The sequence below is a fragment of the Thamnophis elegans genome, chromosome 9 (assembly GCF_009769535.1).
Source record: "Thamnophis elegans isolate rThaEle1 chromosome 9, rThaEle1.pri, whole genome shotgun sequence".
Classification (NCBI taxonomy): Eukaryota; Metazoa; Chordata; class Lepidosauria; order Squamata; family Colubridae; genus Thamnophis; species Thamnophis elegans.
In genome coordinates this window covers 18,103,099-18,125,649 of record NC_045549.1, presented here as the reverse complement: position 1 = coordinate 18,125,649, position 22,551 = coordinate 18,103,099, and the positions used below count along the sequence as shown (strand labels likewise).

The following is a 22,551-nucleotide window of genomic DNA, read 5'->3' as shown; positions in this document are numbered from 1 at the left end:
CCCATCTAGATTGTTACAAGAGGACAACCAGAACAAGAACGGGGTGTGGGGTGGAGGATGAAGGTGGGTGTAGAAATCACAAATTTCTTTTAGAAAATTAGCCAATTGCTATGTATGTAACCGTTGCTTTATGTATCAGTTACTTCCAATGAATGCATATAATGGTCTGTAGTAGGCTCTGAACTACTACTCTGAGTATTTATGGAGACCTCAATTGAATGAAACATCCACTGAATAAAGAGGACTTCCTTTTTTCATGTTCCTGCTCAAAAACTAAAACGAGCAATTTTTTTAAATTCCTGGTATGAATTTGAAGCAGATGGATGCAGAGGTGGGCTGCTACAAGTTCACCCGGATTCGGGAGAACCCATAGCTAACATTATGGCTGGTTCGGAAAACCTCCAAATCCCACCCCTGGCTGGCCCTACCCACCCCTCCTCTCCCAGGAGTCTCCACATGGCCCATTTTGGATGTAAGGTGCAGGCCCCACACAGAGGCTAGGGGAAGGAGGAAAATGGGCCTCCCGGAAGTTCTGGAGGGACTCCGGAGCCTGGGAGAGGCAGTTTTGCCGAGGTGGTGCAGTGGTTAAATGCAGCACTGCAGGCTACTTCAGCTGACTGCAGTTCTGCAGTTCGGCTGTTCAAATCTCACTTGCATCACAAAAGATTTGTTAGTAAAACTTAAAGGAACGTTAAAAAATAATGATTTTTTAAAAACCTTTTCTTCAATTGGTGCATCACCGGTCAGGGCACTTGTGGGCAATTCACTTCTTTCTTCTGCATTTGTTGAAAAAGAGTTATTTTCAGGTGGCTGCAATTTTGCATGGACTGTCTCCACAGGATCAAGCTCTACATCATTCCAAGTCTAGGAAAGAAAAAAGAAAAAAATAGGGGATGAATGTGTTGTGTGTTATGACTATATATGTGTGTGTGTGTGTGTGTGTGTGTGTGTGTACATATACATACATACATATACATATACATATACATATATACATATACATACATACATACACACATACGTACGTACATACATACATACATACATACATACATACATACATACATATATATATATATATATATATATGTTATATTTGTGCTGATAAATAAATAAAGGGAGACTAGTATAGATCTATTTCAAGCTATTTAGCTCTCATCAGCTAGCCATACCCTTGCTGGGAATCGAACCTGTGCTCTACTGCCTCTTAGGCAGATGTGTTAACCATTGAGCTACAGAGCTCAACTCCTTATCAGCCAGGCCAGGGTGAAAGGTATATATTTACAGTCACAACCCCTGGTATGCCCAAATATGGGAGGAAGATCACACTTCCATTCTCTGTCCTTTGGCTCATCACAAGAGACCATCCAGACAGAAACCCAATTGGGTTTCTGCCTAAGAGGCAGACACACACACACACACACACACACACATACATGTATTCTTCTACAGAAGTATTCAACATAACTTGGTTCTTTCTCAGATAGTCCTGATCTTAATTAACAACAGCATTAGCTTCATTTTCTATGGAAGGCTGGTAGGCTGATGAACAGCCAATGATACCTTAATGATCTCTTATGTGACCAATGGCAATTTCCCCCAGAAATTGCCATTGGTCACATTAAAATTCTTCTTTAAAAAGTGTATTGTGGGACAGGAAGGTGAAAGTGAAACAAAGCTATTTGTTTTTCTTGGATGAGGGACTAAGTGGGGAAAATGGTTATTTGAACTAAAAGGAATGGCATAAGAGAATACAATAATGTATTGGAACAAGACAAAGCTAGCATTATTCAGTTATAGGGGGGATTCCTCAACATTAGGGCTTACTATTCACAGAGAGGTTGGGTTCATTGAAAAGAAGAACCTGTTTCTATTAGAGGACCTAATGATAGATAGATAGATAGATAGATAGATAGATAGATAGATAGATAGATAGATAGATAGATAGATAGATAGATAGATGGATAGATACTGTAGGTAGGTAGGTAGGTAGGTAGGTAGGTAGGTAGGTAGGTAGGTAGGTAGGTAGGTAGGTAGGTAGGTAGGTAGGTAGATAGATAGATAGATAGATAGATAGATAGATAGATAGATAGATAGATAGATAGATAGATAGATATAGAGGTGGTATTCAGCCAGTTCTGACAGATTCTGGAGAACCGGTAGCGGAAATTTTGAGTAGTTTGGATAGGCTGGCCACGCCTCCACTGCCTCCCAGTTTGAATCCCACCACTGGATGGATGGATGGGTGGACGGGTGGATGGGTGAATGGATAGATAGATAGATGAATTGTATGTGTGTGTGCATGTGTGTGAGAGAGATGATAGAAATCAGTGAAATTAAATACCAATTTAATTGAAGTTTCTTTGAACAACCCCATTACAAAATGCTCACTAGATGGATTAACTTTGAAGCAGGTTAAAGTGAGGACTTGTACCAAAGAGATATGTGTCTATGCATAATTAATCACGACAGGCCCAGGGTGATCTTGAAGCTTTTATCTGAGAGACTATCAGTCTCTTCTCCATGAGACAAGCTTAACTTTTTCTGTAGCGGAAATGGAAGAAATGCCACAGTTTTGGTTCTTGGAGATGAAAGAGACACGGCTAGACACAGAAGACCGGAAGGAAGAATTTGCAAGACTTGTAGAAAGTTCGCTTGTGGATATTCGTATGAGAAATCTCAAACAAGGAATAGCTCGTCGAATGGTTTTCCTGAAATGCAGAAAACAAACAAAGAAATGAGATTCTAAAATGAAACAAACTACAACTGGGCAAATGGAAACATTCACAGATACCTACTTCATGTTCACTTAAATTTTATTTTGTGAGGATTGACCTAGATGCATGGCAAAATCTCAAAACATATTAATTATCATTTCTCTCATGTCTGCCTATTTATTTATTATTAAATTTATATGGCAGTTAAATTAATAGATTACCGTAAATTACCGTAAATTAGTTGAGCTTGTCGATCAAAAAGGTCAGCAGTTTGGCAGTTCGAATCCCTAGCGCTGCATAATGGAGTGAGCTCCCGTTACTTGTCCCAGTTTCTGCCAACCTAGCAGTTCAAAAGCATGTAAAATGAAAGTAGAAAAATAGGAACCACCTTTGGCGGGAAGGTAACAGCGTTCCATGCAACTTCGGCATTTAGTCATGCCAGCCACATGACCACAGAGACATCTTCGGACAGTGCTGGCTTTTTGTCTTTGAAACAGAGATCGACCCCTACAGTCAAGAATGACTAGCACCTATGTGCAAAGGGAACCTTTACCTTACCTTTACCTTATGATCCTATTAAAGGATTGTAGCTACAATATAATGGCCATCAAAGCTACAAATATAGTTTACATGGGACATTTTCTTAACTTACAAACTGTTTGCTTTGTTTATAAACAAATAAGAATTTATAATTCAGCCAGGTTGCAGCAAATTTATTTTCTCCCTTCAGATCCAAGCTGGTTTGGTAGTACAATTCGACATTTAATATTTTAATACTACCTTATTCTTCAGGTCATTGTAAAATCTTAATCCTAGTATTTAATCATATAAAGTTAGTTGTCTCTCACTGATCATCTATCATCTTGCTTTCAATTTTTGTTATTTTTTGTTATTTATTTCAATAAACTGAAATAAAAAATTGAGCCTTGGATGAGTTACACATTGTGGATACTAGTACTTCAAAGGGATATTTGAAGTTAAATTCTAAAATATCCTTTCTCATTACAATTAAATTATTCATTACATAATGAATGACAATAATGTTTAAAGTTTTTAAAGGTAAAAGGATTGATCAGGGTAACACAGGATATGCATTTTTCTCTGTTCTATATTAAGCTTTCATGATTTTAATCATAGTTCTGGAGATAAATTTGTTGCAAACATAATGAGCTTGATAGCTGTCAGCAATCCTAACAGATCTGAGGTTGAACTGAATCCTTATGTCATGCTTAATGAAATCTGTCTAGATTTTGAAAAATCAAAATCAAAGGCGTCTTCTTTGAACACACACACACACACACACACACACACACACACACACACACACACAGAAAGATAACGATGTGCCTTCCTATAAAATATTACAGTTCTTTTTCAGTGTTCAAACATAATCAGCATATAGCAATGAACTTGGGAGCTGTCAAAAGCTGTCAGCTGATATTAGCAGATGCTTTTAATCTTTCTTTTTAAATGTCTGTATAGTTCTGCATCATGTGTTCAATTCCTGACACGTAGACAAGCAGAACCAGTCAAAACAACTGAAAGATAAATGTGTCATGAAATTCTCTGTTAGGTGATAGCAAAGAAAATTTCAGTAAGCAGACAAAAATTATTTCTGGAACAACAACGTAAGATGAGGCATGAAATAGAAATAGTATGTTACTATGTTCTTCAAAAAGGTGTGGAAGGTAAATCCATTTTGCTATCCATATTAATCTTGCAGATTAAGGAATTATACAGATAATTATTTATTCTGTGTAAATGTATGTTATTTATGTAACAATATTTACTATCTACTATTTCAGTCCAGACAGATTCTTAGTAGTGAAGAGCAAGCATACATACAAAAATTAAATAATGAGTAAAGGCAATAAGAAATGTAATATCCCAAATTGCTATAATTGTGAGCTAGGACCAATTTAGCATGTGGAATACAAGAACAGTTGGGACTGAATTGACTTTTGGGAAACACAAGTTCCAAAAAATAGGGGGTGTGAAGTGCTTTTACTACCATAACATTATGTACCTCTTACTATTAATAATGTTCCCACCATCTATGGCAAGCAGTATGCCAATTAATGCCCATCATTGGCTCCAAGACACTTGGAATGCATCAGTTTGGAAAATTATTGCATTGTCCTGATAAAGAGAAGGACAAAGCTGAGCTGGAATTCTTTTGATTCCATACTTCATCTGGTAGATTTTGACAGCAATATAGAAAGTGTTTTAGCTTTCTTCCATTATGTTTTTCTAAGTTTCAGGATTAGTCTACAACAGAGGTCTCCAACCTTGGCAACTTTAAGCCTGGAGGACTTAAACTCCCAGAATTGTACAGCCAGCTGGGGAATTCTGGAGACTCCTGGTCTACAATTCTGATATTTAGGGGATAGCCCTTCCATTCAAATATTTGTTGATTCATTCTGTTTTAGCTGATTAATTCAGACAAGATCAGCCTTGAGCTACTGTCTTTTAATAAGAACTTATACATTTTAAACTCATTTTTCTTTTAAATACTGTACAGACAGAAGAGATATTGTTACCAGTTAAACTGCTAAAAACATAGGAATCCAGGCAGAAATGAAATAATTTAAATAAAGATGTCCCACTATCCAACAATGGATTATTTTCACTTCAAATATATCAGAGTACATGTAGCATGTTAAGAGTGAATTTACAATACCTGTAACTTGGGTGAATAATAGCATAAATTATAGGATTGTGAATTGCTGAAGCTTTGGCAATAACAGCAGGCACAGACTTAGAATATGGAGTTAAGACTCTGGCATAACTAGAAATAAGAAAAAATAGATTAATCACTAGACCTTTAGCTAAGCACATGGTTGAATATTTGATGATCTGCTGCAGAGCTTTCGCATGTATCAATGTCTTCAGTGACTTTCGCATATATCAATGTCTTCAGTGACTTTTTTCTAAATTTAATTTTTGGAGTTGTAGGAACAAAATTGGAAATATGAAATTTTGATATATATGAAGGGCAGATGGGAGATACTAACACTGAAAAACTTTCCATGACATGTCTGTCTATTATATGCTTTTAAATATTTTTAAAATACAAGGTTCCATACAATAAATATTTTACATGCGTTCACAATATTGTTTTTCAAACAATTCAAAAAACATAAAGAGCTGGGAGGAAGAGGAAGCTCTTGGGGGGGAAAAGCTAGTAACTATAAATTATTCCTTTCAACTATGATGCAACATTTTGTCAGTAAAGAATATTTCAGGTGGAAAAATACTTCCTCCAACTTGGTATTTATTTAAACTGAAATATTCAGGATTTTTTGCCCTGGCAGAGCACAATATTTATTATAGTTACTATAAGGGAGAATATTGTAGCCCAAGATTGAAATGAAAATTCTCCGAGATTGATTGTTGTAGACGTTTCATCACCAAACTAGGTAATAATATCATCTGAGTAGTGATGGGGTTACTTACTTTGTATAATGAAATGTCTGCAAGGAAACAATCAAGCTCAGAGAGCCCAAGGACCCAGGGGTGGGTTGCTGCTGGTTTTACTACCGGTTCGCAACCCCCTGGGCGCCAGACGCACTGTTCAATGTAAATTGTTCTTCGCACATGCGCAGAACAATTTACAGTGAATTGCACATGTGCAGTCACTAAAATGCACATTGTGCAGTCACTAAAATGCACAATGTGCAGTCACTAAAATGCAGTCACTAAAATGCACATTGTGCAGTCACTAAAATGCAACCCGATGGCGGCGAGGGAACCGGTTTGGGTGCGTGGCAGGCCTGGGTCACTGCTGGTTCTGTTACCCAGGCCTGAATTCCACTACTGGTTCGGCCAAGCCGGGAGCAACCCACCTCTGCAAGGACTCTTTGTTATAGTGAATGCTTCACTCACCAAGTAACTGAGACATATCTGACAATTGTCAAAGAGTTTAGTGAACAAATGGGCAGGATTACCTTCTCCTTTTACACTCTTTTTCTACTCTTGACTGAGAGGGCGACTTGACACTTACCCAGCCCATGCAATCAGAGTGACACAAGCATACGGAGACCAAGATACAACATAAACCACAATGGCTACGAAGGCAACCTTGGCCAGCTTCCATTCATTCTTTATGCTGTGTGAGCTTGACTTTTTCCGTTTAGTGCTGGATCCCAATTTCTGAACATTCCTGTAAAAGAATGAGGAAACAGCAGGCCTTCGGTTAAGAATCCTTTCTGCCTTGCTGGGGATCCAACACCTGGTATCACTGTAGATGATACTACTTGCCAAAGTTTTAACTCCCCCTCCCCCTTTAAGTTGCTGGGCAGAATACTTTACTGTATTGTATACCAGATATTCAGAAAAAATTCCAGAAAGTCTTGAGAATAAGAAAAATTATGGCAAATGTAGCTTTATCACCCATTATTTATAATACTGGTCATAAACTCATAGGGATTTGAAAGACATTGAGTGCTCCTTCATGGCTTCATGAAATAGTGTGCTGGTTTGGATGAAGCCTAACAATAATTGGTCATTTAACACCCCTTTTATAGTTTATATAGAATACAATACAATAGCAGAGTTGGAAGGGACCTTGGAGGTCTTCTAGTCCAACCCCATGCCTAGGCAGGAAACCTTATACCGTCTCAGACAAATGTTTATCCAACATTTTCTTAAAGACTTCCAGTGTTGGGACATTCACAACTTCCGGAGGCAACTTCTGTTCCACTGATTAATTATTCTAACTGTCAGGAAATTTCTCCTCAGTACTATACTATACTATATTATGCTGTACTGTACTGTACAATATAGTACAATACAATACAATATAATCTATTCAAAAGTCTTATAGAAAGTTTAGAAACTAACCTATAAAATTTTTAAAAACCCAACAACAAAGAAGAAAGAACAGAGAACGGCTGTAAGTAAAATATTGAAAAAAGCCAAATGTGCCATGATTCGATACAATAATAATTTCTGTACTTATCTAATATACAAAAACTAGTAAAAATCATATTTATACAAACCATACATTCAGCATTCAAATTAAGGCATTCACGCTAAGAATCGCAGTATGGTCTTTCATTTCTAAGCTTTCAACTAACAGATTTTATTTGACCAACTTTTAGAGTCTGGATTGTTTTCCCCATTTAGAATTAAATTTTATCTCCTAAGTTCCTATAGCAGAGACTTTCTTACTCACTTAGTTGTGGCTCCTGTGTGATAGGATATAATAGGATATTGTCTTAACTGATAGTGGAGGAATATTAATTTGGTAAGAATATGAATCTCTTTTCAGTTTTTAATGCACCATTACATCTTATAATCAATGGGAATGTACCTGAGTTCCTAATAATTATATTTTTCAGGCATACACTTACCTGCCTGTACTTCTGATGGTGAGGAACATGAATAAATAGCAATGGAAGATTATCATAAGAGGAATGAAGAACACACACCAACATAGCAACATGGTGTAACTTCTGTTTCCTGGAGAATAGCTTACATAGTCCCATGTACAGGATATCATCAAACCTTCTGGGATATAGGAACCTAAAAATGTTAATTAAATTTTTATTATGTAGTGCATAAAATAAGTAACAACAGATGTAAGAATGTATTATTTAAGAAGGAAACTGCAACACTGTTCAATAGATGTAGTTGTCTTCATCTTCTCTTTAAGTCTTAGTCCCGAAATATGAAATAATTTATTGCACTATGAAGTTTCACATTCCAGAAGACCTTCTATGGTAGTTGCATTGGCTAAAATCCCCATCAATGTCAGTCAGCATGGCTCTGAATGTTGGTTGTCCAAAATATCTGTAGGAACAGGTGTGGGAATGTTTTTAATGCAAACTAACCATTTGAGTCAGAACTTATCCATTAAAGAACTTATTCAAATGATTATAAGAACTTTTTCAAATGATCAGTTTGCAGTAAAGACCTCTCCAAATCTGTTCCTACAGATACTTTGGACTACAACATTCAGAGCAGAGGTGGTATTCAGCAGGTTCTGATCAGTTCTGAAGAACCGGTAGCGAAAATTTTGAGTAGTTCGGAGAACTGGTAAATACCACCTCTGACTGGCCCCACCCCCATCTATTCTCTGCCTCCCGAATCCCAGCTGATCGGGAAGGAATGGGGATTTTGCAGTAACCTTCCCCTGGAGTGGGGAGGGAATGGAGATTTTACAGTATCCTTCTCCTGCCATGCCCAAAGAACCAGTAGTAAAAACTTTTGAATCCCATCACTGATTCAGAGACATTCATCCCGTAGGTGAGATTCAAACCCAGAACCATTTTTCTAAACAAAATTTCTGTTGATTTTTCCATTTGAATAAGAACTTATTCTTATATTTGAAGAATATTCAAATGGAAAGTCAACAGAAGTTTCTTTTAGAAAAATGGAACCTCATGTAGGGGATGTTAGTCTTTAAACAAAAAATTAAGTTGTGTTTAAAAGATCCTTCAGGCGTTAGTCCTAAAAGCAGAATCACTAAAAACAGAAAAATATTTACAGAAAACTACCCAGAGATTAAACTACGGGATTTATTTTACTTCACTTCAGATTCTCCTATGTTCAAAATGGCTTAAATCTTTTAAAAATATAGCAGAGGTACCAGTATGTATATTTGCCTTGTAGATGATCTATATAGAATACAATGGCTAAAGTAAGGAATAATTTTATTTAATTTCTAATGCTTCTTTGCCCATAAATGTTTAAATGTTTTTTTAAAAAAACAAACAGGAGCATTTTTTTGATCAACAAAGCTTTTGATCATCAGTTAGTGCTTTCATATATGTATGTAAAATATTTTGCCTAATTTAAACTGGCTTTGAGAGGTTTTTTTTTTAAAATGAGGTTTTATTTGTAGACTTTATTTTAACATTGCTTTGTACTTTAATTTATGAGTTCCCAGGAAAGGACTTCTACTTAAAATCTGGATATAAAGAGGGAGATCCTGTAATTTGCAGTTAGATTCTACATACAGAGAAGGTAGTCTTTTAGTGAAAATCCTTCATGATTTTGTTCTGATGGCAGTGCAGCCAAAAGAGGTGTGATCATGGAGAAGTGTTTCAAAGTCTTACACGGAACAGAAACAAATACCCCATCATCCTCAGAATTGAGGTCATTCTGGAAACAGAAAATCCTGACTGTTGTGCTCCCTTGCTGTTACTTATTTAAGCTTAAGAGAGATGAAACCTGTAACATCTGGGCAGAGTTAGTGCAGCACAGTTTTAATTATAAGGCTGGTTGTTAACATAACACTGTATCTGCAGAACCACCAGAGCTCCGAGTAGCTCAAAAGATGCCAAGAAGATTCACTGGTGGATGCTTGGACCAGGATATATATATATGGAATTACATTGCAAAGCCAATGTGGGATACTTTCCTATTGCTTCAGGTTATAATAGAGAGAAAACTACATCTTCCTAAGCTGATGTTTATAGAAAACAGAGATATTGCAGTAAATCCCTTAATTTAACCCAGAACCAGATGTTTTCATGCTGGAAAAAAAGATTTAAAAGGCTCTTAATAAATTCAGCATTTGCTAATTAAAGATTTGCTTAGAATTAATCTTGAGTCATTAAATCCCTTGATATGAATTCTTCCCTAGCCTGTTTTCAGTAATATTACTAGATAGAGATTAATTAGTGATTAAAGTATATGGTTCTGGATACTTGCAAAATATGTTCCCTCCACCAATGTGGTAGGGTAGAAGAATGTAGTTTTAATTGGTGAAAATACAACAGAGACAATAATTTTCTAACCTAACTTATTTAAACCTAGATGAATGGACAACACAGCTACTAAAATGATATATCTGGATCTTTCAGAGTCACCCAATTATTTTTCTTCAATTTTATTACCACACTAAAATTATTTGAGCTGCATTTAAGCACATCTATTAAGAGAAATATATTAAAAGTCTTTTGGGTTGACATGATCTCTCAGACTTAATTACATTATATTTTTATTGCTATATATGATATTATTCCAATCTAAATAAATAAATCCTCAGTTCCACTTAAATTAATGCAATTTAAATCAAACAATATGAAATGAGATCCAGTTCGATCTCATGGTTAAGGCAATAGGCTGGAATCTGGGAGACTTTGAGTTCTAGTCTTGCTTTAGATGTCACTGGATTCTTCTTACCAGTTCTGGAAAACCGGTAGCGGAAATTTTGAGTAGTTTGGAGAACCAGTAAATACCACCTCTGACTGGCCCCGCCCCCATCTTTTCTCTGCCTCCTGAGTCCCAGTTGATTGGGAGAATATGAGGATTTTGCAGTAACCTTCCCCCTGGAGTGGGGAAGGAATGAAGATTTTACAGTATCCTTCCCCTGCCATGCCCACGAAGCCACTTCCATCAAGCCACGCCCACAGAACTGGTAGTAAAAAAAATTGAATCCCACCACTGTATACCACTGATCAGCTGGGTGACTTTGGGCCTGTCACTCACTGTCACCCCAAATTATCATACAGGATTGTTGTTGTGGGGAAAAAATAGGATGAGGAAGGAATATTAGGTATATTTGCCTCCTGTGTTTCTTATACAGTAATAAAAGACAAAGTAAAAAAATATCTAATTACTCAGTCGAGCTTATCAAGAAAGCAACATGTAGCCCTATGTTTCTAGCAGAAAAAACAGTGTGCCTTTTTCAATATATTTTTGTAGAAACCTCCTATATGCAAGATACCTATGTATGCATATTCACACTCATCAAATGTATAATAAACCAACCCCCTCCCCTAAAATAGCTTGCAGGTAAAATACTGATCAATCTTATCGGTATGATTTATACCACACAAATATAAAAATACAGTCAATATTCTGATGGGGAGAATGGGAGATGTTGTACAACCCAATTGGGGGGCAGTATTAGAACATAGGGAGTATATGCATGCACACACACACACACTGTAGATACAAGGGTAAAAAGAAAGAAAGAAAATGAAAGAAAACTGATAACGTACTCCATCCGAATAATGGACATACACTCCAACCCAGTGAGTAGAGCCAGACAAATATAATGATTATACAAGAACGTTTCTTTGTACTTCTTTTTAAGGACTGGAGAGGCTTTGTAATCACACAGTAGCGATCCACCGAAATAGCTAACAAGGTCATCATTGAGGTTATTCCAAAGAGTGCTCCACAAAAAGCATAGAAGTTACAACCTGGAGCAAACGAAAAGCAAAACAGAAACACAAGATGTTCACACCATGGTCAGGTGATCAAAATTCAAACACATGGCAACTGACTCATATTTATGATGGTTGCAGTGTCCCAGGGTCATGTGATCACTTCTTTACAACCTTTTGACAAGCAAAGTCAATAGGGAAACCAGATTCACTTAGCAACTATGTTACTAACTTAACAGCTGCATTCACTTAACAACTGTGGCAAGAAAGGTAATGCGCTTTACTTGGGGCTGCCCCTGAAGAGTGTTCGGAGACTACAATTGGTCCAGAATGCAGCCGCGCGAGCGATATCGGGTGTACCTAGGTACACCCATGTTACACCTATCCTCTGCGAGCTGCACTGGCTTCCCATCAGTCTCCGAATGCGCTTCAAGGTGCTGGTCATTACCTTTAAAGCCATACATGGCTTAGGACTTGGATACCTATGGGACCGCCTCCTGTCACATACCTCCCAACGACCTATAAGATCCCACAGATTGGGCCTCCTTCGGGTACCGTCGACCAGGCAATGCCGGTTGGCAACTACTCGGGGGAGGCCCTGTGGAATGATCTCCCCACAGAGATCCGGACCCTTCCCACTCTCTCGGCTTTCCGTAAGGCCACTAAAACCTGGCTGTTCCGGCAGGCCTGGGGCAGTTGACCCCAAAATATGGTCCAGCCCCACTTGGAATGGAGTGCATGGTGTGTTTTTAAGTCTATCTTTTCTTTTTTTCTATGCCTTTTGATTTATTTGTATTGTGAGCTGCCCGGAGTCTTACGGGATTGGACGGCATACAAGTGTTATTAAACTTTGAAACTTTGAAATTTTGAAAATGGGGCAAAACTCATTTAACAAATGTCTCACTTGGCATCATAAATTTTGGGCTCGATTGTGGTCATAGGTCGAGGACTATCTGTACAAAAATTACAGTGAATTGGTTTGTTAAGAGTGCCTGCATTTGAAAGAACTCTGATTGGAAGTATAGAAATGACCATGGATAAAATTTAGCAATTTGGGGTTTTGACGTTGAGAAGGTTACTGAAAAATGTATGTTTTTTTTTTAATTTCACAAGCGCTGATTTAGAAAATTGTATTATATAATGCATAGGCCTGAATTATGGATGACCCTGGAAAGACAACTTGCATCAGGAGCTCACAATGAAGGAGTGAAGTCAGATGTCAGGACTAAAAGCAACTCAAAGGACAAAGGGACACACCAGAGTTCAGAAAGCTGGTGCAGTCTGGGTATAGCTCAACTGAAACATAGACTTCCCTGCTCCAAAAAAGCCAACAGCTTGAGATTTTGACAGTCTTGGAATTCATAATTCAGTGGGTCTTCTTAGCACGGTTCAACTCTCAAGACTAAAAATTGAACTATATTGTAGTCTCTTTGACTGTGGGATAATAGTTTGTATGATTTCATACACTGTGTTGATCAATCAAGAAATACTGTATACGCCATAGGCCAGGAGTGTCAAACTCAATTTCATTGAGGGCGCATCAGGGTTGTGTTTGACCTTGGGAGTCTGGAGTGGGCTTGGCCAGGATGGTGTAGTGTGTCGGGGGTGCCTGTGGAGGCCCGAGCGCTCGACCAGTGAAAACGGGTTCCCATCACGGGCCGGTCCTTTGCTGTTTCCAGGATGGCCCCGCAGGCCAGATCTAAGCACCCCTCAAGCCAGATCTGGGCCCCGGACCTTGAGTTTGACACCCCTGATCATGATACATAAACGTAGCCTATCATTTTAAGATAATGCAGCTCTTAAGACATGAAGTATGGAAGATCTGTAGCTCAAGATGCTGGTCTTCACTTCCCCCAAAATATTGCAACACAGCAGCAGCCAAGAGGTGACCACCCTCACTGCTTCCTGCACCTCAAAAATAATATCTCCCCAAAAATAAGGCCAAGCGCTTATTTCAGGGGTCAAAAGAAAATAAGACCCTGTCTTATTTTCGGGGAAACATGGTATACACATAAATATACAGCTTTATGACTGAAGAATATTCTATTCAATTCTACACAGAAACAAATGAAAGTTCGACTCTATTTTGCATAAGTCAGGCTCCATTTTAAGTACTATTCTGGGCATCATATTTTTTTAAAATAAATCAGAGAAATAGAACTGATGAAAAGGAGGGAAGGAAGGATGATCAAAGTATTGGAAAATTAAGTATTGAGAGTAAGTTTGGAAAGAACTGGCATATCACCTTTGATAAACAATAACAGAGAAGATCTGGCAGTAATTCTAAAATACTTAAAGGCTATTTCCATAGAAGATCACAATCTTCCTTGAAAAACCGATGACAAAGAAGCAGATTTTAATGACGTCAGGAAATAGATCCAAACTATGAAACCATAATAGAAAGAAGTGGACTCTCATTTGTTGGATATATTTAAGCTGTTGATGAATGGTTGTGTGTCAGGGATGCTTAATATTTGACTCTTGCACGGGACAGGAAGGTTGGATTAATAATCCTTTCTAATTATGATTCCAAATACTGTTCTCTATTGATGCTGGGTGCAGAATAATGATCTTAACTTAAAAGCAGGGAGACTCCACTGAATGTTAGGAAAAGTTTTTTTTTTAACTGTAAGAACAATTTGGTAATAAAAATAATTATCTGAGGGAACAATGAATTCCTTTTCAATGATATGTTCAAGTAGAAGTTATTTGTTCAACCATTGGATTGCTTTAATTCACATTTCTGTACTGAACAAAATGATGGATTTTTATTTTAACTATAATTCTAGGACTTCTCTCATGATAAGATGTGGAATCAGATGTTATATTAATATAACAAGCAAATACATGCATCTCATATATTAGCTTGTTATATCTCATTTCATCTATCTATATACAGCTTCTTCATAATAATGGGAAATGGTTGGTTATTGTTATCCATCATTCTTCACATTAACAGATACTGTATTTTTTGGAGTATAAGAGGCACCTTTTTCTCTCAAAAAAGTGGGTGAAAATCTGGGTGCATCTTATACACTGAATACAGCATTTTTGGCATCCCGAAACCCCCCTGTCTGTGTGAAAATGGGCCCATTTTTTGTCAAAAAAGGGGCATGCATAGCCTTTAGGAGGCTTCCAGAGTGCTCCTGGGGGCTGGGGGGGGGGCAAAAACAAGCAAAAAACAGTCCACTTTTTGCTCATTTTTGCCCTCCCCAGATCCCAGAATTATTCTAAAGGCTATGCATGCCCTTTTTTTTGACAAAAAATGGGCCCATTTTCACAAAAAAATGGGCTGTTTTGGGGAGGTCTACTTTTTTAAAAATTTGCCTCTTCAAAATCTTGGTGCGTCTTATAGTCCAAAAAATATGGTAATTGTGCAATTATTACATATTACAAATTCCTTTCCTTTGGGAGAGGTGGAAAAAAAGGAATTAATTTGCTGATCAAAGGTTAAGGATGGTTAAAAAAATACAGTCTTGTTTGGTAATAGGTATACAAACTTATAATTCCATTTGCAGATAACACGTCAAAGACAAACTCGATGCAACTGGAAAATGTAAAACTATTGGGAAAGCACCTGCGTCTCCAAGAACCCACTCTGTATACAGACTGTTGAAAAAGCAGACTGGAGCTTGTGTTGCAGACATCAGAAAGTCACTTGCAGCTAAATTCATGATGAAATAATTTGCAGGTGTCCTCAGCCTCTTGTTGCTTCACCATTATCATCATCATCAATCATATAAAGGAGAAGAAAGTGCTTTGTTAGTTTCTGTTATAGTTACGAACTACCATTCATCAGATATATAAAACTGCACATAGGCCTATCAAAATGAAAGCTGAAATACTGAAGCAGACAATAATTTTTAAGTAATCAGAGAATGATTTTTAAATAATCAGATGTTTAAAATCCAAATTAGAAAATTGTTTGTAGTGTATCTTTTTCTGACCAAGGAATGCTGTAAACCCTGAATAAAACAGTTCAGATGTTGATATAGTACACTACTCTTCTGTATCTAGAAAACTGGAAAAAATACTTGGCAAAAGTGAAACATTTAAATAATGGCAGAAATAAATGTAAAATCTACTACTTCTCTAAACATCATCATTTTTATTATTATTATATTACTTCGTTGTTTATATGTACACTCTTAAGCACTAGAGACAATTTCCTCACACTTGGCCAATAAAGAATTCTTTTCTGTTCTGCTCTACTCTCTGTATATTATATACTCTATTCTATATTCTATAATACTCCACTGTACCCCTTCAGAGGTTCACTAGGCAAAACTTATTAGCATGACAAAAAGATATTTTGATTGCAGTTATCTGTGGCAACATTCATAAGAGGTTATTAGAGAATCAGGGCACTGGGTAACTGTAGAACATGCATTAAATTAGAAGTCAGAAATTGCATGTTCCTCGGTTACAGGAAATTCTGAAATCTTTCACACTCAAATTATTTTTCTTCTTCTGTAGATATTTAAGTCCATCCCAACTTTATTGTGATTCTTTTTAAAATTAAAACTAGAAATCAAACCCAGGTATCCTCAACTTATGACCTCCATTGAGAATTTTCATTGTTTAGAAAGGAGTTGAGAGAGTAACTCCCAATTTTATGACTTTTGGTTATTAAGCAAATCACTGCTTTTAAGTGGATTATGTGGTCACTAAGCAAATCTGGCTTCCCCATTGACTTTGCTAGTTGGAATCATGCTGGGAAAGTCACAAATGGCAATCATGACCCAAAAAAACACTGCGGTATGAGATATGACCTATATGGATAACAATACAGGTACCTATTTACCTGTATGGGTAAATACAGGTAGTCCTCAACTTATGACCATAGTTGAGCCCAAAATTTAGACTGCTAAGTGAAAACTTTGTTAAGTGAGTTTTGCCCCACTTTACGACTTTTCTTGCCACATTTGTTAAGTGAAACATTGCAGTTGTGAAATTAAATCACCTGGCCATCATAAATATGAACCAGCTGTCAAGCATCCGAATGTAAATCATCCGAGCATGGGGATGCCACAAAGGTTTCAAGTGTGAAAAACGGTCATAAATCACATTTTACAACTGTTGTAAGTTGAGGACTACCCGTACATCTTGCTTGAAAAGTGTCAGATTCGATTGCAACCCATGGAGATGCTGCAACCATCATAAGTGTCATAAGTCACTTTTTTGCAATCCCCTCCTAACTTCAAATGACCACTAAATAAATGGCTGTAATGTTAAGAGGAACAAACAGACTTGCCCGTCTTAATCTCACCCAATCTGCTGTTTGAGAGACCGCCTGCTGCCAATCACCTCCACTAGACCGATTAGATCCCACAGATTAGGCCTCCTCCGAATTCCATCCGCCGGCCAGTGTCGACTGGCGACTACCCGGAGGAGAGCCTTCTCTGTGGCTGCTCCGACCCTTTGGAACGAACTCTCCGTGGAGATTCGAACCCTCACCACCCTCCGCAAACGGCCTTCCGCAAAGCCGTTAAAACCTGGCTGTTCCGACAGGCCTGGGGCTAAAGAGCTGTTGCCCCCGTCTCGAATGGTATGACTGTTGTGTGTTTTTAAATTATGTATTGTTATGTTTCGTTTTTTTATTTTTTGTCTGTACCCCCCCTTCCCTGATTTGATTTGTTAGCCGCCCTGAGTTCCCTTCGGGGGGAAAGGGCGGCATATAAATATAATAATGAAATGTTTTATAGGAGCAGAATAAAAAAAAAGAGGACAGAAGAACTATTGGCTGAACAGAGCACCAATGGAGAATTGTTCCCTCTTCCTTCATCCCTATCCCTCGCTTGTGACAACTATACCTGTAAAATGCATAGAGGACAAGGAGATTTCCTATAATTCCAACACAACCAATGGCCAGAACACAAGAGCCTACAGTGTAGAGGACATGGTCAGGAGCATCCACTTTAGTCGGGCGACCACTTGCCGTAGTGTGGTTCTGGAAATAAAATAGCAAAAGAACAAAGTATTATTAAAATTAACGTTATTACTGGTTCAGAAATTGAATGTTGTTCTTCTGACCTAGGCTTCCTGGGACAGTAAAAATCACACGCTTAACCCCCAAAACCCTCTTTTTATTTCAAGGGCTGTGAATTATGTTCATTCACAGCCCATAATGAGTCACAAATAGTTTGTAAAGAGTCCGACAGAAGTCTGCCACAGTCTTTTGGGATAAGGCTGATAAGCACCCACCTCTATCTCTCTTGAAATGCTGTCAAAGACATAATTGCCAATTAGCTTTGCAAGGTCATACAGAGCAGAGAGTCAAAACGGAGCTTCAGAATGAACAAAGTTGCTTCCTGCCAAGGCTCACGTCTTTGCTCCTCCTTTATGTCTTATGGGAGGAGCCAACCATCTCCAAGCCTTACTCCCAAGTCGCCCCTTTTGTCTTAACTGTTCTTGCCTTCTGTCAGTTCTACGCATATGCGCACTGGGAACAGGCTGCCCCTGTTCCTCTGCCTCGCTGATGTCCAACTCTGGAGGCTCTGGAGCAGTGGTGGGTTTCAAAAAAAATTCGAACCTACTCTGAGGGTGTGGCCTCCTTTGTGGGAGTGGCTTGCCAGCCATGTGACCTGGTGGGAGTGGCTTGCTGGCCATGTGTTCTCTCTCTCTCTCTCTCTGTTTCCTTCCTTTTGTCTCTCTGTCCCTTTTTCCTTTTTTTCTTTCATCTCTCTCTCACTTTTTCTTTCTTTTTTCTTTCTTTCTTCCTTCCTTTCTCTTTCTCTCTCTCTCTGTGTGTGTGTGTGTGTGTGTGTGTGTGTGTGTGTGTGTGTGTGTGTGTGTGTCAGTGGTGGGTTTCAAAAAATTTTGAAACCTCTTCTGTAGGTGTGGCCTGCTTTCCGGGTCTACTGGTGGAACCTCTTCTAACCGGTTTGGTAGATTTGACGAACCGGTTCTACCGAACTGGTGCGAACTGGTAGGAACCCACCTCTGCTCTGGAAGCATCACAAAACTCCCAGATGGCCCTGGCCCCCACTCCCACCGATGCAGAGCTCTAATCTGAGCCCTTCCTAGACTCCAGGACTGGCCCATGTTTCTCCACAAACTCCTTATTGTCCGACTCTGCTGCCAGCTCCGCAGGCCGCCAGCAGATGACAACAGTTGTATACATACATACAAATATATACAGACATATATACACACACATTAATAGAAGTGTATATGCATTTCAATAGAAGACTCTGAGTCAACCAATGCTTTATTTCCATGATCAAGTCTTGGGATATTTAATTAGCCAGACCCACTAGCAACTTTTGATACAGTATATTTCAATATCCACAGAAGTGAGATTCTGAATTATTTTTCTTAACAAGGACAGATACTGTATCAGCAGCAAGGAACATCCCAAGTCCAATAGCAATAGTACTTAGCAATAGCACTTAGACTTACATACCAATTTTCAGTGCTTTATAGCCCTCTCTAAGTGGTTTAGAGTCAGCATATTACCCCCAACAATCTGAGTCCTCGTTTTACCAACCTTGGAAGAATGGAAGGCTGAGTAAACCTTGAGCCTGGGGAGATTCAATCTGCCAAATTGCAGGCAGCCAGCAGTCAGCAGAAATACCCTGCAGTACTTCATTCTAACCACTGCGCCACTATGGCTCATACATTATCCCACCAATCAATTATGGACTCTCCCAACTAGAAGCTACAGTGATAAGGATTGTAAAGAAGAGTAGTAAAATGTTTTCTGGAAACATGATGTTTATGTGGTGTTTTTTTTTTTAGCAGGATTCGGCTGCTCAGCGATAAGATAGAAATAAAATTTTATTGAACAGGTAACCTTCGACTCACTATGGTGGACAAGTCAGGCCAATGTGTTGTTTCTGGGAGACAGACTTGCGCTGTTCAACATTGAATATTGCTGCTGATAGATTAGTTGCAAATCTGTTGCAAATCTGTTGCTTGAGCCTGTTAACAGTTGGTCCATGTTCATCTCAGCAAGCACCTTACAGGAGGGCAGTTTCCAATGGCACCAGCAAGGTGGTGTAGACTCACTGCCCCACATACTGAGTATGAATTTGAAGATTTCTTTTCTGTAATTCTTTGGCCCATGAAGAGCAATATGAGGTTGGATGTACATTATAGGAGAAATGAGGAAGAACTTCATAATTAATGCTTAGGTGATTCATGGGGCTTAAAACCAAGATGTTGAACTCTATTTTTAAGGGGAAAAGAATTTCAAGGAGAAAAGCTGCTAATAGAAATTTTGAAGGACAAGAAGCTGGGGAAGAAAAAGGTAGTGGACCACAGAAATTCTTTCACTGTCTCATCTTCTATCCCTTATGGGAACCATCATGGAACTACACAATTTATTACTTTTCCTTTTTAGCACTTCCCACAAAGTGTAAAAATTGGCAGAACGAAGTCCTTCGCAACTGGTTCTTCGTCATACTGGTAAAAACCGAGTAACACTAGCATTATGAGCCACGATAGTGTAGTCATAACTGAGATGAACCAGAGGACAGATATTTAGGAATTGTTATTATTGTTTAATTAAATGATTATTTAAAGCATTTGCATATTGCTCCATTTCTTGTAGAAAATCCCAATGCAGTTTATCAAGTATGTATTTCCTTTCAAATAAAAATAATAAATATAAAGTTAGTGGAAGTGGTGGCTTGCTACAGGTTCGCCTGTGTTTGGGAAAACCTGTAGCTAATGTTATGGCTGGTAACTATAACAAATCCCACTCTGGCTGGGCCCTCCCCCCTTTCCCTCCCCTCCCAAGAATCTCCACACAGCCCATTTTGGATGCGAGGTAAGTGCAGAGCTTATGTGGAGACTCGGGAAGGGCCAAAAAACGGGCCTCCTGGAAGTTCTGGAAGGCCGGAAACAGGCCCTTTTCTAGCCTCCGGAGCCGAGGGGAAGCAGTTTTCATCCTCCCAGAGGCTTGAGGAGGCCACTAGGCCACGCCCACCATGGCCATGTCCACCTAGCAACTGGGCAGAGAATCCATTGCTAAAATATTTGAAGCCCACCCCTGGTTAGTGGGTGGTGAAGTGATTTTGGAAAGCTAAACAGGTAGAAACAGAACAGTCTTTGGGTAGGGAAATCAGGCTGTAGATTAGCATTCAGGAAGGCACTGTCAAGCCACTGCTGTATTGTTGCAAAGAAAATAACACAGTTGTGTCCATATGGTGACAAAGATATGAGATTGATCTGAGAGGATGTTTATTTCTTGAAGCAAAACTGAAGCATGTTGCAGTGCACAGGTACAGCCATTCCCTAAGGATCTCCTATAAAGAACTGTCTCTGTGCCAGACATTCATAGTCTACAGCAAATGAACTCTATCAAAATTCAAATATGCCACCTGAAATTGTTCCAGTGATAAATTATCTTTGTATTTTAGCCAAGAACACAAACAAAATGGATCATTAAACAAATCAAGTCAGAGTTCCCACATGCTGCACAAATTATACTTTGGATGCAATTTATGTGAAAACCTTGCTCACTAGAGAAAAATATAATGCTATGAAAGGTGAAAGGACAGAGAAAAAAGAGGACTCAGTTACAGTGATGACGGGTGCCACATTGAAAGACCTGAGCACCATGTTGGAAAGGAAGAAAGAAAGAAAGAAAGGAAGGAAGGAAGGAAGGAAGGAAGGAGTCTGTCTGTCCTTCCATCCATCTATCTGTTTGTCTACCTACTATAAACCAATAATCCATCCACCCATCCTAACGGTTAACACCAGTTTGATGGCACATACCCAATCAATCAATTAATCAATCAATGAAAATGATGATATTTTTACTGCCTGTAAAGATGGGTAATTGTGCTACATTGCTATTTTATAATGATTTTTTATGGTAGAACAGTGGAATGAACAGCTATCAGTATACGATGAAGAGGACAAACTTGGAATATAATGATACTTAAATGCAATGCTTGAATATTTTACTAAGAATGTACACAGGGAAAATACTCTTTTTGCTTTAAATAAAATCAAAGTACTTCTGGAGAGCCAAAATTCAGAAAAGGGACATAAAGTTACTCAAGAAAAAGGGTTGGAGAAACATCTGTCTACCTTAAAACATCTCCAGATAGAGAGAAAAATAAAATCCATGAACTGTTTGTTGTAACAGTTTGCTTAAAATGTGTTAGTAAAAACACCCCCAGTCGACCATCTGTTACTGTTGAGTCCAAATTCATTTGCCCATTAAATGGTTTAATAATATATTTGATCTCTTATATAAGCTACAAATCCCATTCATTTTTTCCCCTCATGGAAAAATTAAACATCTATTGAATGGCATACTAAACTTGAATGTGGATTAGTATTTCAAAACTGGAGAGAATTTTGTTTGGATTAAATTAAGACTCTGTTTCAGTTTCATTGTTGAACTGGCATATTTAACGTTTCTATTTTTACATTAACCTCCATAATGCATAAGATAAATATGGCAAGAGAACAGTTTATGGAAGTTAAAGAGTTTCAGTTGCACATGAATATATATTTGAATATGAATATAAGAGAAACAGATAAAGTAAGCTGCAATCCCTGCTTTGGTGCAGAAAGCATACACTGGTAATTTATATGTCCTAAATAAAACCAGGTGTGCCACATAATATTACATTCCTACGTGGCAGTGAACAAACAGAACAGTTCAATTTATGTAACTGACATTATCTCATAATTCCCGTTACACTGACACACATAGATTAATATTTTGAGTCACTCTTTAGATATGGTTGACA

General features: G+C 38.2%; 1 protein-coding gene across 2 annotated transcripts in view; it reads right to left on the bottom strand.

Annotated features, from left to right (window-relative positions):
- The window catches only part of OPN4 (opsin 4), a 36,609-nt gene that overhangs the window by 2,130 nt on the left and 11,928 nt on the right, over positions 1–22,551 (bottom strand). The window contains exons 2-9 of one of the 2 annotated variants that reach the window (XM_032224590.1): positions 17,653–17,789; positions 15,417–15,550; positions 11,672–11,875; positions 8,072–8,243; positions 6,721–6,879; positions 5,398–5,505; positions 2,540–2,711; positions 718–864 (exon numbers count right to left, since the gene is read on the bottom strand). In XM_032224590.1, coding sequence (XP_032080481.1) covers positions 718–864; positions 2,540–2,711; positions 5,398–5,505; positions 6,721–6,879; positions 8,072–8,243; positions 11,672–11,875; positions 15,417–15,550; positions 17,653–17,789 — 1,233 coding nt within the window. The remainder of the gene's footprint in view (positions 1–717; positions 865–2,539; positions 2,712–5,397; positions 5,506–6,720; positions 6,880–8,071; positions 8,244–11,671; positions 11,876–15,416; positions 15,551–17,652; positions 17,790–22,551) is intronic. The other variant, XM_032224591.1, reaches the window with a different exon arrangement.